The sequence below is a fragment of the Dermochelys coriacea genome, chromosome 6 (genome assembly GCF_009764565.3).
Source record: "Dermochelys coriacea isolate rDerCor1 chromosome 6, rDerCor1.pri.v4, whole genome shotgun sequence".
Lineage (NCBI taxonomy): Eukaryota > Metazoa > Chordata > Testudines > Dermochelyidae > Dermochelys > Dermochelys coriacea.
Window position 1 is genome coordinate 32,640,921 of NC_050073.1, and position 17,505 is coordinate 32,658,425.

Below are 17,505 nucleotides of genomic sequence, written 5' to 3' on the forward strand. Positions count from 1 at the left end.
AGTAGCAACATACTGTCAGCATACCCTGAGCACAAAATAAAGGCATTTCTCTTCTCTAGGAACAGTGTGTGACTTCATTTCCTTTTATAATTTCCTACCTGGTTACAAGAATGCTACTCATATCAGAAAAATATCAGTCTCCTTTTCAGACTTGTTCCCTAACCATACATTGCTCATAAATTGCTTAAAATATATGCAAAAAGAAAAGGAGTACTTGTGGCACCTTAGAGACTAACAAAATAAATTTTAGTCTCTAAGGTGCCACAAGTACTCCTTTTCTTTTTGCGAATACAGACTGACATGGCTGCTACTCTGAAACCTTAAAATATATGGTCTAAAAAGCCTATTTCAGATGGCTTCAAAGATCCAGTGCAGGGAATTGCTCTTCTAAATCTTAAGACTTCTGTCTTTCAGCAGTGTGGATTTCCAAATGTGATTCCAGTGTGATGTCTAAAACAACAGATTTCATTTTTACCACCTGAAGAATCTGGCTATATCCTAAGGGCTAAAGTGTCCTAGTTTGAAGGCTACTTGAATATAGTTATAGTTGCACCGAATCCACTGAATTCTGGGGGAGTCCAGCTGGGAGTAACTTTACAGTGGGGTGTAGCTGTGTAGGATCCAGGGCCTTAGGGTCTAAGCTTAAGACCTGCACTCCGCATTATAGTAGACCCTCATGAAGGAACTGGATTTCCTCCAGTGAACTGAGCTGTAATACTTACATATGTTAATAAATGCCCCCATGTACTCTAAGCTGTATAGACATGAATATATTCTTCATTCACAAATCTGTTGGCAAACCTAAATCCATATTCTGTTGTTCGACTTCTGTGATCTGAAGATGCCTATTTCAATAAATAACATCTCTTGGGTTGCAGAGAACAAAAACATTTCCCCTCATTACGCACTAAATAAAAGGCCCTCTGACAGCTGCTGCCTCTGTCCCCTGCTGCGATTAATTGGCACCTCCAGGAGCAACGCTCATCCTCTGTCAAGGAGGGGAAGAGCTGCCCCTGGATTCGACCGAGCAGAACCAGAGGCTCAGTGAGAAATAGTAGCGGGACTTCTTTAAGTGTCCCATTGAGTCTTGGAGGGAAAATGGGCATTCTAAATCTCCTCTTCTACCCAACAGAACATTCTCCACAGTCATCTACTGTCCTGTAATTGTGTTCCTTGCTGTTGGCAGGTATGAGTTTATGTAGTTGTACCAAAGGAACCTGATACCACCAGAAGGGTACTTTCAAAGTATCAGAATCATGACAGTCATTTTCTAAAGGATAAACAAGAGCAACAGCATTGGATATAAGTGTTTCAGAAACTTTACCAGCAGCATCACAGACACAGGATCAATATGTATGCAGCTGTGATGAACTAAAACAAAAGAGGAAATAGGAATTATTTGTATTAAAATAATGCCTAGAGGCCACAATTAGATCAAAGGCTCATGTGTATGAACAGTAAAAGGAAGCCCATGCCCCAGGGAGATTATTATTATCATTTATTATTTGTTCTGATGGAGGATAATGCATTTTGCAGAGGATTACAGGGAGTATGTTGTGAGGGGAACACTGGAAGAAAGAACAAAAGTGCTAGTTTGAAAATTTCAAAAGTGAGCAACAGAGGCTAGCATTATGGGCTGACTGGAGGTGAGAATGGATGTCTCAATAGTCAATGAGAGAGAATACATAAGGTGGGGATAGGTTGGAAAGGGCCTTGAAAGTAAAGACAAGTAGCTTATGTTTGATGTGATGACCTTAATGGAAAACTGATGGATTATGCTGACCCACATTATACATCCCTTATTTGGAAGCTTTGCCCTTATACAGTGTTCTAGCAGCTCCCAGTAGTGCCACTATGTTTAAGACTGCACCAGCATTTGCATTATACTTTTATTTTATCCAGCTATAAAAATACTTTCCAAAACTTGGCATGTCATTTCTTGGGGGGGCGTGGGGCATATGCGCATGCCCATAATATATTCTTTTTTGCCAAAAATAGGTTTATTAGGCTGCATTTTGTACACTTGCAAATATTAAAGTGCACAGTGAGATGGCTATCCTGCAATTGATTGCATGCAGGCACAAATGACTTTCACCATGTCTAATTTGCCCATGCTTGCTGATTCAGGGTCTTAAACAATCGACTTCTATGGCTCCAGAGTAGCCCTTCAGTGTGTAGTACTATTGACTAGCTGATAATAGGGACTGTGAGGTTGTTTTTAGCCTTACCTTCCAACCATACTTCTCAATTCTTCCTTGTTACAATGGACGTGCCTCGTTTAAGGCATGCATTTTCCTCCACCTCACAGAGCTCTTGTCCTGCATGTTCAAAAGTGACTAGTGATTGTTATACCTCAATTTTTAGGGTGCTTCAAGATGTCAAAAAAGTGCTGATTTTTTTCAGAAATGCTGAGCCTTTAAGATGTTAAGTTGAACAATGAAGAACTGAGGGCCACATTTTGAAAATTTTGATAGTGTATTTGCACCTCTGCTCCTACATGCATGTGCACACAGCGTGGGTATATAAACGTTGCCATTTAGATGAAATCTTTAGGGAATCTTGGACTTCATTTTACTGCAGTTCTTTAATTGCAAGTTTTATTTAGGTCAAAGTCGTTTGAGTAAAATGTACAATCTTGTTTTCCTTTGGCAGATTTCCCTCTACTGTACAGCAAGAGAGCTGGGCTTCATTCACAAGAGAGCTCTGCCAGATCTCAGAGTGCTCTTGAAGATGATGTATCCCAATCACAGGTTTGAAGGAAAACTCTTATTAGTAAAATAGAGGCAACAAAACAGTTATGTCTGTCTGTCTCTCTCTAAGATACTTCTATGGCTCCTATTACTGTGCTATCTGAGCACCTCAATCTTTTAAACACTCTTTTTTTTTTCTCTGAGCACCCCGCAAGGTAGGGAAGTACTGTTCCCCCCATTTTACAGATGGTAAAATGAGGCACAGAGGCTAAGGGTAACTTTTTTTCAAAAGCACCTGAGGGGATGTCTACACAGCATTTTGGATTGAGCCTCCCAGCCTGGATCGATAGACTCGGTCTAGCAGGGCTTGAGCGAGTGCTCCAAAAACAGCTGTGTAGAAAGTGATTTGAAGTAGTAGCTTGGGCTGGAGCTTGGGGTCAGTGTCTGAGTCTACTGATCTGGGCTGGGAGGCTCACTCCAAAATGCTGTGTAGATGAAACCTAAGTGACTTGGGCACTTAAATCCTATTGTCTTTCAATGGGTCTTGGGCACCTAAATTACTTAGTGACTTACGAAAAATTTACCATATGCAACTTGCCCCAGGTCATACAGGTAGTTTGTAGTACAGCAGGGACTTGAACTCATGACTCCCAAGTCCTAGGTTAGTGTCCTAACCATTGGACTATTAGTTAAGCATGACTTAGAACAATAATTTACCTCAAGGTTTTGTCATAAGATTTAGAGCCTTCCATATCTATGGCACTAGTTCAAACCCAATCCAGGACAGGGACTGAGCATTGCCTGGGGGCTGATCAGTAAAATGCTCTTGGTGATCTTATTTCAGATAACAGCAGAAACGTCTCCACATTATAAACCTCTACTGCCATAACCGGTACTAAATGTCATTCCTGTTTAAAAGTCTGAGCAGAGTGGATTGAATGTTCATATTTATTTATTGGCATTTCTATGGCATCATCACTGTAATATCTGAGGTCCTCACAAATGTTAATTTAGCCATCAAAACACTACTGTGAGTCAGGTAATAATAATTATTGCTCCCATTTTACAGATGGGAAAATAAGGCACAGGAAAGGTTAATGACTTGCCCAAACTCACATGGGCCTGAGGTGGGAATAGGAACCCAGATCTCCTGACTATCCGGTCCTGTGCCTTAAACACAAGGAACATCTTTCATCCTCAAAGCATGGAGAATGACATTCTTGACTTCTAAAAGGAAACCTCCAGATTAGGATTTGGGCATATTGGCTGGACAGTATAGAAATCTTGCAACGGTACCGTCTGAATTGCAGGTACACTGAAGGTTTCAGTATCCAGAACTGTAACTTTGACACAATTTATATGTCCATTTAATAGTGTATCAATCTATCATCTTGCATTTCTCATTTGTTGCTGGATTGCTTCAGTCATTCCTGGCTGCACTACACAAAAAACAGTGCAATATTTCTGAAGCAGCTAGATAAGCTGCGTCACAGTGTTCTGTGTTTGCTTTAAACTGTGCAGCTGAAATATACAGAAGAGGAGGGTAGGTCATCTTTTGTTTATAGTCCTGTAGTCTGGAGAGATTCTTTCCAAGAAAAATACTGAAGGAAGGACTACTTGAGAGTAAAGATAGCATCCACTCTCAGTATAGGTTAACTTTAGGCCAATTTAGAGTACCAATTTACAATGCTGTTCTCAATCCTAGATTACAAAAATGTAGCACTTGGGAAAGGGAAAATAGAAGGCAAGTATTTCTTCTTACGGGATGTTTTTGTGTGTGTGTGTGTGTGTGTGTGTGTGTGTGTGTGTGTGCGCGCGCGCACACATGTACCTGTACATATTCAGCTTTATTTGTGATGGTATATTTTGGCATGATTTATTTTAAAATTCTGCATAAATAAAAATTAGCTATATTTTCTACCACTTAAGTAACCATTTTATACACTCCACACAGTTGACATCTCTCAGCAAACCACCAGAAATTGCAAGAGGACTTTTCAAACACTACATCCCAGTGTTTCAAAGAAAGCCAAAAGCCAAAGAGACACCTGAAGAAATCTGTCGATATGTGCCCCATCACCCATTTCAGAACAGTACTACTAGATCTCCATTGATGCATTCTGGAAATGTTACTTCAGTTGCTAATGTATATAAGCATAAAGATGAAAATGATAACAATAAGGAATATAATGTAAGTAACTTGCATGAGAGTGAAGAATGTACCACCAGAACAAGGGCCTTCAACAGAAAAATTATAGATTTGTCCTCTCTAGACACAGAAAAAAAATATGAAAGAAATCCAAGACAGCTGAAAGAACAGCCTGACCTAGAAATAAATGCAATAAAAAAACAGATAAGGAAAAAATTAATGCTTGGTACAGAGCAGCAATCCAAATTACTTGATATGAAGAATGCAGATCTAGGTGGAACAAAACCAGAACATCCAAGCAAAGGAATGCTGGAAATTTCAGAATGGAAGGATGATGGTAATAGGAGAAAAAACATATTCAACCAATCCAGTCTTTCTGTGCCTCTTCCACTTGCAAATGATGCTTTGCCAACTTCGTCAGACACAAAAGATATTCCAAAGAGTACAGACAGTTTTGTAGAAGAACATCTGTCTAGTCGACCGAAATCACCATTGAGACTAATTGCCAGTGCAATAAAGAGATCCATTCTAGAACCTCTTGTCTCTCATCCAGAAAGCATAAAAAAGAGCCCAGACAGTAAAGCCAACCCTACTTCAGAACACACCTTTTTCAGTCCCCCTAACACTTTTGGCCATTCTGTATGTTTAAGGAACAATAACGGTAATGGAGAATATGACCGACAACCACAAGAATCTAATGTACTGGAAACTAGAAGCTCAGTCATAAACTCACCTAGTCTTTCCTGTAGTCTTGAAGAGAAATCTTCATGTGATTTCACAGAGGTCGTATTTCCAGTTTCCGGTTTGCATACGAGTCCTTCCAAAGCTGCTGTTAAGTCTGAAAATTCATCTGGTGTGAAGATGGAGGATGTACCCAGACTCCTAGAAAAGTTTACTCTTAAAGAGACTTCACTGAGGTCTTCCACTGATGACTTATGTATTTGTAACCAGAAGAACCTTCTTATTTCATCTCTAAGGCTCAAGAACAAAACTTCCGAGGACATCCTTGGAGATCCTGAACAAATGAATGATATCTGCTTGCTCTTTAGTAACTTGAGGAATAAAGTCAATGAAAGGGAAAAGAACAATTCCTTAAAGTCATCTATTTCCTTCATTAACAACTTTTCCCCAGAAAAAGTGCTAAATAATATTTCCACTGATGAGGACTCAGGTAAATAGGATTATTCATTTTAAATAATACAATTTAAGTTTAATATACATATGCATTAATTGTAAACAATTTCTTTGCCTTTTATTTTGTGTTTGTTTTGAAGTTATGCTACTTAAGTAAAATTTAAGTAACTTTAATTTTAATTAAGAATATTGATTAAAACTTGGAAGATGATTGAAGCATTTAACAGGAGAAAAACGTACTGCTAAGCAGGGATCAGATGTCCAGGCTCAAGTCTGGTTCTCTTTCGGTTCAGACATGACTGTGATAAGCGCAGTGTAAATACTGAGATAGAAAGACAAATGGGATGGAAAATTCTGTAGAGGCTACCTGAGGAGTAATGGTTGCCATGATGTTAAATGTTCTGATGGAGGAGGCATAAAGTAGGCAAAGTTAAAAGCCTAGGAGAGGAGAGCAGAAGATTCCACTTTGGGAAAGGGGGAAAATACCAGTTATTTATGTGAACTCATGGCCTGACTGATACTGGTATTGGATGATATCAACCTAGTTAAGAACATAGGAATTTCCATACAGGACCAGACTTAGGGTCTGTTTAGTCCAGTATCTTGTCTATGACAGTGGCTGGCACCAGACACTTCAGGAAAAGATGTAAGAAATCCACATTGGATAATTATGAAGTTATCTGCCTATAGGGGAAGCTTTTTTCTAATCCTCAACCTCATTTGATGGTTGTCTTTGGCCCTGAAGAATGAAAGCTTGAGTTCCATAAGTATATTATATGTTGTGTAAAAGCATTGGCTCTTATTAGTGTTAGTTTTTGCTTTTCAGTGTTATTAAATGTCCCTCTGTTCTTGTGGTATGAGAGAAGGTAAACATTAGCACCTGATTAACAGTCTTTACACCATTCATTATTTTGCTACTCTAGTCACTGATTATGAATAAGGCTATGGTTTTGGGAGGTCATGGAATGCATGACTTCCAAAGACCTCCATGACTTCAGCCCTGGTGGCTGGGAGCTGCAGGGTAGCAGTAGTGGCAGGGAGGTGTGAAGTACCCACCCCGCCCAGCTTGAGGCAGCAGGCCCCCAAGCTCTCAGCTGCCATGGGCAGTGGGGGTACCCTGCAACTCCTGGCCGTTGTGACAGACTGGGGAATCCCGACCGCTCCCTGCCACAGGGCAAGGGAACCCTAGAGCTCTGAGCTCCCACCAGTGGTGGAGGCCCCAGAGCCCCCAGCCACTCGACACCTGCGCAGTCCCTTCCCATTTTATCATGGATATATTTAAAGTAAAAGTCAGGGACAGGTCACGGGCTTCCGTGAATTTTTCTTTATTGCCCGTGACCTGTCACTGACTCTTACTAAAAATATCCATGATAAAATCTTAGCCTTAATTATGAACAGCCCATTCTTTTTTGGGCAATTTAGTTACTCTGCTGCTGCAAGGAACCCTCACAATCAAAGTAAATGCTAAGGAGGAAATTGGAATACATATTAGTGGCAGAGAGAGATTAACGTGAACGGAGTCTGTAATCTAGGCCCTCCTGAGTTGCTGAGCCTCCATTGATCCTATGGAAGATAGTAAACTAGAGAGCACTCATCACCTTACAGAACTATTACCAACATTATAACCCACTGCTTAGGAGAACAGTAACAAGTACATTCTTGCATGGATCAATGTGATGAAGGGAAATTGATGCTTTAATGCCTGTGACCCTTTGAGTAGGAACAGATCTATGAATGCTGAAATGTTGCATAGATACATAGATACTACGGTCAGAAGGGACCATTCTGATCATCTAGTCTGACCTCCTGCAGAACGCATGCCACAGAATCTCACCCACCCACTCCTGTGAAAAACCTCACCTATGTCTGAGCTATTGAAGTCCTCAAAACATGGTTTAAAGACTTCAAGGAGCAGAGAATCCTCCATCAAGAGACCCGTGCCGCATGCTACAGAGGAAGGCGAAAAATCTCCAGGGCCTCTTCCAATCTGCCCTGGAGGAAAATTCCTTCCCGACTCCAAATATGGTGATCAGCTAAACCCTGAGCATATGGGCAAGATTCACCAGCCAGATACTACAGAAAATTCTTTCCTGGGTAACTCGGATCCCATCCATCTAATATCCCATCACAGGCCATTAGGCCTATTTATCATGAATATTTAAAGACCAATTAATTACCAAAATCACATTATCCCATCATACCATCTCCTCCATAAACTTATCGAGTTTAATCTTAAAGCCAGATAGATCTTTTGCCCCCACTGCTTCCCTTGGAAGGCTATTTCAAAACTTCACTCCTCTGATGGTTAGAAACCTTCATCTAATTTCAAGTCGAAACTTCCTGGTGGCCAGTTTATACCCATTTTGTTCTTGTGTCCACATTGGTACTGAGCTTAAATAATTCCTCTCCCTCTCCAGTATTTACCCCTCTGATATATTTATAGACAGCAATCATATCTCCCCTCAACCTTCTTTTAGTTAGGCTAAACAAGCCAAGCTCCTTGAGTCTCCTTTCATAAGACAAGTTTTCCATTCCTCGGATCATCCTAGTAGCCCTTCTCGGTACCTGTTCCAGTTTGAATTCATCCTTTTTAAACATGGGAGACCAGAACTGCACACAGTATTCCAGGTGAGGTCTCACCAGTGCCTTGTATAAAGGTACTAAAACCTCCTTATCCCTACTGGAAATACCTCTCCTGATGCATACCAAGACCGCATTAGCTTTTTTCACAGCCGTATCACATTGGCAGCTCATGATCATCTTATGATCAACCAATACTCCAAGGTCCTTCTCCTCCTCCATTACTTCTAATTGATCCGTCCCCAGCTTATAACTAAAATTCTTATTAATCCCTAAATGCATAACCTTACACTTCTCACTATTAAATTTCATCCTATTACTATTACTCGAGTTTACAAGGTCATCCAGATCCTCCTGTATGATATCCTGGTCCTTTTCTAAATTGGCAATACCTCCCAGCTTTGTATCATCTGCAAACTTTATTAGCACACTCCCACTTTTTGTGCCGAGGTCAGTAATAAGATTGGCCCCAAAACTGATCTGTGGAACTCCACTGGTAACCTCCCTCCAGCCTGCCAGTTCACCTTTCATTAGGACCCGTTGTAGTCTCCCCTTTAACCAATTCCTTATCCACCTTTCAAAGTTCATATTGATCCCCATCTTTTCCAATTTAACTAATTCCCCATGTGGCACAGTATCATACGCCTTACTGAAATCTAGGTAAATTAGATCCACTGCGTTTCCTTTGTCTAAAAAATATGTTACTTTCTCAAAGAAGGAGATCAGGTTGGTTTGGCATGATCTACCTTTTGTAAAACCACGTTGTATTTTGTCCCATTTACCATTGACTTCAATGTCCTTAACTACTTTCTCCTTCAAAATTTTTTCCAAGACCTTGCATACTACAGATGTCAAACTAATAGACCTGTAGTTACCCGGATCACTTTTTTTACCTTTCTTAAAAATAGGAACTATATTAGCAATTCTCCAATCATACGGTACAACTCCTGAGTTAACAGATTCATTAAAAATTCTTGCTAATGGACTTGCAATTTCAGGTGCCAATTCCTTTAATATTCTTGGATGAAGATTATCTGGGCCCCCCAATTTAGTCCCATTAAGCTGTTTGAGGTTCGCTTCTACCTCAGATATGGTAATATCTGCCTCCATATCCTCATTCCCATTTGTCATGCTATCATTATCCCTAAGATCCTCTTTAGCCTTATTAAAGACTGAGGCAAAGTATTTGTTTAGATATTGGGCCATGCCTAGATTATCTTTAACCTCCACTCCATCCTCAGTGTTTAGCGGTCCCACTTCTTCCTTCTGTGTTTTCTTCTTATTTATATGGCTATAGGACCTTTTACTGTTGGTTTTAATTCCCTTTGCAAGGTCCAACTCTACTTGACTTTTAGTCTGTCTCACTTTATCCCTACATGTTCTGACCTCAATTAGGTAGCTTTCCTTGCTGATCCCTCCCATCTTCCACTCCCTGTATGCTTTCTGCATTTTTTTAATCACTTCTCTGAGATGCTTGCTCATCCAGCTTGGTTTACAATTCCTGCCTATGAATTTTTTCCCCTTTCTTGGGATGCAGGCTTCCAATAGCTTCTGCAGCTTTGATTTAAAGTAACCCCAGGCCTCCTCTACCTTTAGATCCATAAGTTCTTCAGTCCAATCCACTTCCCTAACTAATTTCCTTAATTTTTGAAAGTCAGCCCTTTTGAAATCAAAAACCCTAGGTGCAGATTTATTTTTGTTAATCCTTCCGTTCAGTTTGAACTGAATTAGCTCATGATCACTTGAACCAAGATTATACCCTACAACCATTTCTTCTATGAGGTCCTCTACTCACCAAAACCAAATCTAAAATGGCATCCCCTCTAGTCAGTTCAACAACTACTTGATGAAGGAATCCATCAGCTATCGCATCTAGGAAAATCTGAGCCCTATTATTATTACTAGCACTGGTCCTCCAGTCTACATCTGGGAAGCTAAAGTCTCCCATGATCACACAGTTTCCATTTGACAGGTTTCAGAGTAGCAGCCGTGTTAAAAAAAAAAAAATGCATCTGATGAAGTGAGCTGTAGCTCATGAAAGCTTATGCTCAAATAAATTTTAGTCTCAGGTATCACAAGTACTCCTTTTCTTTTTTGCAGTTTCCATTAGTATTTACTTTATTTAAAACATTAAAAAATCATTTAAACATGCTGTTATCACTGATTTAAATATATCCAGTGTGAGAGTCTGAACTTACATGCGTGGATCAGAGGAACTGGTGCGAAAAATGGAAGTACAGTTAAACAAACCAGTGTTTTATTTAAAAAATTATTTAAAAATTAATTGTGCTTGCAATAATGGCCTCATTAGGATCCAGAAACTGGATGGTGACATTGCATTTCACCGCTGTTCAAAGAGACAAAAGTTCAGCTGTAGGTTTGAATCTGTTGTCACTAAGAAAAGTTGAGCAGCTTAGGAACTTGATGATGATAGTATTTTGGAAGCTGGGTTAGCTGCATTGCTCTCAGGCTACTGCAGCACATTCACTTACGTTGTTAGTTTTGGTTAAGCTTCCACCCTCTTCCCGCTGTGCTTATTTAGATGCAAAATGACTGAGCAGACACCATTTCAAGTGGGAGAAATAATAGCTGGAGGGAAGGATATGGCAAAGTTCTGATATTATTGCACCAAGACCATGGTCTTGAGTGCCTGTTTAAGGGAAACTTGCAATATAAACAACCCCAACTTTTCTCAGTTCCCTTTTATTATGGTTCTTGTCCACATGTTATCCCCTGCCTTAACGCACTGAGTCTAAAATAAATTTTACAAGAAGACTGAGTTTTCCAAAATGTACAAGACTATAGCAGTGTAAACATTCCAGTTATGGCCTCAGAAGTGATATGAAGTTTCTTTAAAACCGGGATGGGAGAGAGAGACTATAGCCGCAGTACTATGTATTGACTAGATGTGGTCTCAACATAGCAATAAATATTGGGAGTTGACCCTTCTTGAAAGACAGCTTTGCTTTTAGCACATCAAAATTCTTTTTGCATTTCATGTGTTCTCCTTGGAAGTACATCATGATTTAACTAAGTTTGAAATGTAAACCAACTGAATTCATAAAATTCATTTTGATCCAAACCCACTTTATTTTGTTAAAACTGATCCAGTGTTGGAATAGTTTCAGCAAAGGGCTAAATTCTGACAGGTCTTGAATCACATTGAAGACAGGATTTGGTCTTAGATCATCTCCTACTCATGGAAAGTAAGAACCAAGGCTAGAAATAAGGAAAACCCTCCCAAATATTCCCCTTTTAAAATACAAGAAGAAAACAACTTTATGCTTGGGGTGGCTCCTTTGTGCAGAATCAATTTCACCCTAAGGCCTGTGACCACTGAAGATCCCTTTAATTTCTAAAATAAAGCTTAAGAGAGAATCAGGTGGTTCAGAGACTTTGTACTTGCCCTCTGCATAGCAGTGAATTTCACCCTTAGTGGGCTCTCAAGCACTGAAATCTTTCAGGTTTGAGTAGCAGCCGTGTTAGTCTGTATTCACAAAAAGAAAAGGAGTACTTGTGGCAGCTTAGAAACTAACAAATTTATTTGAGCATAAGCTTTCGTGATGAAGTGAGCTGTAGCTCACAAAAGCTTATGCTCAAATAAATTTTAGTCTCTAAAGTGCCACAAGTACTCCTTTTCTTTTTGAAATCTTTCAGTGTGTTCTCAATGCTCCAGCACTACTGTGGAACTATTCTGACATAGTGATGGAGTTGAAAGAGCAGTCTGGGTCCTTGCATACAAATGAATATACCAAATATCCCAGTATTTTTTGGAAATCTTATCTCCAGTGCTACACCAGTTAATCGCTTTTGAACTTGCATAGCTTTTATACATCAGGTAACCAGTATGGGAATTGTTTGTCTGTGCCTCTCACAATCAAGTCCTTAGTGTAAACACTTAGAATTCTTTCTATTCAGACTAGCCATTAGGATGACCATTGGAACATTCCTTGCAGCAGGGACAGTCCTTATTGTAAGCAGAGTTACTTAAAAGACCCCTGATGCAAGAAAGCTTTTTGTCAGATTATTTCCTACTCACAGCACCTGTTACACTGAAACAAGACATGTTTACGACACACAGGCCTCATTTGTAAGTCCCTAATATAGCAAAGGGTATTCATGGGTGTAACGGAGTGCACCCACATCCTGCACACACACACGCACACGCGCGCGCGCACACACACACACACGCACGCACAGGCAGGGCCACAAAGCTTCCAGCCAGGGGCCTCAGAGGATCTGGTATACCCCATCACAGTGGGATTCAAGAGAATCAAGTGCAAACGTTATTTTTCAACAAGTTGAGGTGTCACAGACCACTCCACCTGGATGTGACAGACATTCCAGCTTTATGAAGAAGTCACAGTATTAAAATACAGGCAGGTCTTGAGTTTTATTGGGAACCCCCCTTTTATATCTAGAATAAGGAGCTGAGAAAGCCTTGGTGGTGGGAACGAACCATGGTCAGTCCAGAGTAGTCCTTTTTGCTTATAATATAGAGTGTGTGTGTGAGAGAGAGAGTTTGACTCTTTCAGAGATGTGTACCAAAGCAGTTTCAAGAATTAAAAGGTCTACTTTCAATTAAAAGATGCATTCTTGAGACTCAGTGTTCACTTCTTGGTAGCCATAAAGAACTGGACAATACTTTAGTGTTAGATTCAGCATGGGATAAGTGAGAGAAATTGCTTAGTCTAAGTGACTGTTGACTGTTCTATCAGAGAATTGTTATAATACAGGGCTGAAACTTGTGGCATTCTAACAACAGTAGCAGAAAAATCTATAATGAGATGTACTGTGCATAATGGTTCTCAAGCAACTAATTGACAGACAATAAGTTTAGGACTTTAGAAGGGAGAAGGTCTCTCAGGACTTGATTTATATGGCTTGTCACTAAACAGGATGTAACAATTCACTTGACAAGCTATCAGGGTGTGTTACTTACTGATTTGTGTGTTAAATTATCAGGATTTTATCCCTTTCTGTTTGAGATACTTACATGGCCACAGTCAGTGTGTCATATCTGAGCATATGTTTATATATTTATCCTCACAATACTCGTTTCGGGTAGGACAATGCTGTTATCCCCATTTTCTACAGATGGGGAACCAAGGCTCAGAGACCAAATGACTTGCCCAAGGTCACACAGGAAGCCTTTGGCAGAGCAGGAATTTGGATCTCAATAGCCAAGTCCCACATTAGCACAGTAACCACTGGACCATCCTTCCTCTCTGTCGTCCTTCTTTTCCATCACCTACTGCTCAGTTCCAATCCCTGATTGGTTTTGTTGATTTGGCACCCTGTGACTTGTATGTTAGGTGACGGATTACGCAGGTTTCTCTGAAAGAAAGTGGCACTGATTAGCTGCAGCAGCCTTCTAAAATATGCAGTGGCAGACACTCCTTCAGAAAGCTAATGTATTGATATGGCACTCTTTTCTGTAAAATATTTAGTCCCTGCGATCTCTGTCTATACTGCTGTCATTACCGTGATAACTGCACATCCTTAGGCGAGGCTGAGATGAGCAGCGACATGTCGGGTAATCTGCATGTAGTGTTCCCCTCCCAAACTTCACATCGCACCACATTTGAAGTTGAGCATATGCCAACTTTCCTTAATTGCATGGAAGATTTCTGATTTCCTGAGGGGAATCACTTCCCTATACCTAAATATTATGGGTGGGATTTTCAAAGGCACTCTGCTTTAACCCAGCTGCTCCCATTGACTTCAGTGGAAACAGAGTTGGTCAGTGCTGAGTGCTATTGAAAAAATCGTACCTATAGGATTACCAGCGTGTGGGGAACTGGCCAGTGAAGAAGAAATCATCTCTGTGTAGTTTATCTTGTACATGATGTTATCGCACAAGTGGCTGCATTGGGATATTGAGTCTTCAGCATTAAAAACGGATGTTATCTCACAATAATCATATCATAAAGCATCTTTTGTGATAGTGTCAAATTCACACAACACAAACTGCTATTGAACCTCTTGGATTTGGCCGTTGTAAATCAGGTATGCTGGCAAGTTCTCCCCAGTCAAGCTGGTCTCTCACCTAAGTGAAGACTCCTGGTATCGTAACATCCTCTTGGAGTTGGTAGGGGAGAGTGGGCCCGCTGTTTCCATCAGAGTCTGTTCTAGGGCCCAATGGTGGGCAGCTACACCCAACACCATCGGGTGCTAAGCTGCTGCCTCCCATATCCTAGACCACTTTCTACTACAGTCTCCTGTTGGTTCCCAGAGTAAATCATTTCAATCAAGGTTCTGACCCACACACTCAGTCACGTACCTCTATTCGGTGGGTTTGCATAGATCTGTGTTGTCAGGTCTTAGCCAATGAGCTCCTGGGCAGTACTTTCTCCGCAGAGCAGCCACCTGCTCCCTTCTGCTGCCTGCCTCTGAACTGTTCTGCTCCCCTTCTGTGCTTCCAGTTTGTGCAGGCTATGCAGGTGTGGGGTGGGCAGGGCCACCTGGGCCCAGAGCTGTTCCTTAACCCCTTGCTTCCCAGTGTGGGCTTCACATGCCCTGTCACATCTGGGCAAGTCATTCTACATGCCTCCATTTCTCCATCTGTAAAATGGGGATATTCATAAATACCGTAAAGTGCATTAAGATCTATGGGGGAAAAAAGCTATAGAGATGCTCAATATTTTTCATTGTGCACAGGATGACACATTAAACACATTATCACCACTAATTGTGATTGAGTATTTTTATTTAACCTAAATACCTTTCTGCCTTCAGAAGCCCTGATCAAGCACTTTTCCATGAAGGGCATTACTAGTTATCAATTAGTTGCCTGGTGTCTCCTAACAATGCTTATACAATGTCCCTCAAAAGACTGGACTTTTTACAGACCATTAAATTGGTTTCGGAAGCAGAATAAGAGACACATACCTGACATTCCAGAATACATAAGGTGACAGGCACTGTTGGGACTATACTATTAATCCATTTTATGTGAGGACACTGCCTTCTTCACCCTCTTGTGATGGCCCTTGTCCTAAACCCTTAGGGAAGTGAATGACTCTGCCTCTGTTCCAAAAAGGCAAACAACTCCCCAGTCAGAGTCCCTTGAGAAGGAGACAGGTGCTCTTGTATCAGAGAAGGTTGTTTATCCTCTAGACCTTGTAACACTTTTTAATTATTGATGTAACTCAGAGAGGAGGACAGAGCAAGGCAATAATTTATTCCCACTGAAGAAAGACGAAAGGGAGCATGTAATTGTGTTGCCAACCCCACCAGAAAATTTTGTAAAGCTTAAAAATTTGCATTTTATGGAATTTTATTTCAATGACAATGTGATCAGAAGACAGGTACTGGAGATATTTGGTAAAAAACAGAGAAAAACAAAATTGAGAGAGATGATATTTGAATGAGTTAAATCAAAAGAAACATGACTGCGAGCCAGAACCCAGCCCCTAATTAATTCCTTTTTACCCATTCTTACAGCGTAAAGGCTGTCTTAGAGAATTTCCCTGGATAACAGAAAGCTGGCATAACTGGCTGTACACCATCCACTGCTGGCCGCCCTACAGTGTTCCAGACATGCCGAGGTAGTGGTGACCTTTCTGTACACCAACAATTGTGATCAGCTGATCAGCCCCTAAAGGGCTATTCCAGCAGGTGCAAGTTAGAGCCACGCTGACTTGCACCCTGTCCTCTGCTCTAAAGACTGGGTCGGGAGTGGAAAGCTCCACATTGTTCCCATATGTATAGCTCAGGCACACTTGGGGATCTGGCCCTGTGTCTTTCAAAATGCTGACTGAAGTGGCTTCTTGAGTCTAGACCGCTCCCTTTTTATGAGTAACTTTTTCTTGACCTATGTAGCTCCTAGAAATCTTATGAGAACCAATTCTGCTCTCAATTTGACCCTTCTAAGCCTGCAACTTCATGAAGGTCAGTGGTTTGGTGTGAAGTCAACAGAGTTATTCCATGATTAACGTTGATGTAACTGAGGCTATGTCTACACCAGAGAGCTCACAGCAGCACGGCTGTACCAATGCAGCTGCGCCCCTCTAAGATCTCTTGTGTAACTGCTTTATGCTGACAGGAGAGAGCTCTCCCATCAACATAATTAAACCACCCCCCCATGAGCTGCGTGAGACGCTCTTCCAACGACATAGCATTTTGCACACTGCCACTTATGCCAGGGTAATTTATGTTGCGGGGGAAGGGGGTGTTTTTTCCACACCCTGAGAGACATAAGTTTTGCCAACCTAAGTAGTAGTGTAGACATGGCATTACTGAGAGCAGAATTTGGCCCTCTATTGTTGTGCTTGCTATCATTTAGTTACTTTTCTGGAATGAACATGTTTCAGTGACTCCAATTTTTAAAATCTTTTTTGAGACTAAATTAATTCTGCTTTTGCAGGGTTTGGATTCACAGTGAAACAAATGAGAAAAGGAAGGGAAACTTACAGTGAGGAGAATGGGAAGTGATCATATTCCAAATAAAACTTGCACTCATATACTGGATTATAGCAAATCAACAGTTACCTGGCAAATGCTAAGCAAGAAGTCATTGATCACTTTAAATTGTGTGTACTCCCAAGATGCAGTCCAGTCCAGATGTTAATCATTAACACTGCAGCAGGTTGAAGTGTGGAGACAGATGTTCCTGTAGTAGTTTTATTTTCTTAAACAAAGAGAATAAAGATATGAATTAGACAAATTGAGAAGAACAAAACAGCCAGCTAGAACAAGATTCTGGTGAAATGGGTATAATAAAATTGTTGTAGTTAAATATACATTAATTTGTATTCCTGAATGCATGTTTTTCCCAATGATATCGTTTGAATTTCCCTCATAGAGTATATTGTTGTGATGTATGAATTTTCCTGACTTATTATGGCATTTTAATCAACAGTTCAATGATGTGATAATATTCTTAAGAAAGAAAAATACAAGTGACATTTGTTTAGACATAATTAATGAAATATTTATGTTGCATGAGAC

The 17,505-nt window shown here is 40.5% G+C and overlaps 1 protein-coding gene across 4 annotated transcripts in view; it reads left to right on the forward strand.

Moving 5' to 3' along the window:
• The window catches only part of MICAL2 (microtubule associated monooxygenase, calponin and LIM domain containing 2), a 187,606-nt gene that overhangs the window by 150,649 nt on the left and 19,452 nt on the right, over positions 1-17,505 (forward strand). For all 4 annotated transcript variants that reach the window (XM_043516720.1, XM_038404231.2, XM_043516721.1 and 1 more), the window contains 2 exons: positions 2,653-2,750; positions 4,645-6,010. In XM_043516720.1, the coding sequence (XP_043372655.1) occupies positions 2,653-2,750; positions 4,645-6,010 (1,464 nt within the window). The remainder of the gene's footprint in view (positions 1-2,652; positions 2,751-4,644; positions 6,011-17,505) is intronic.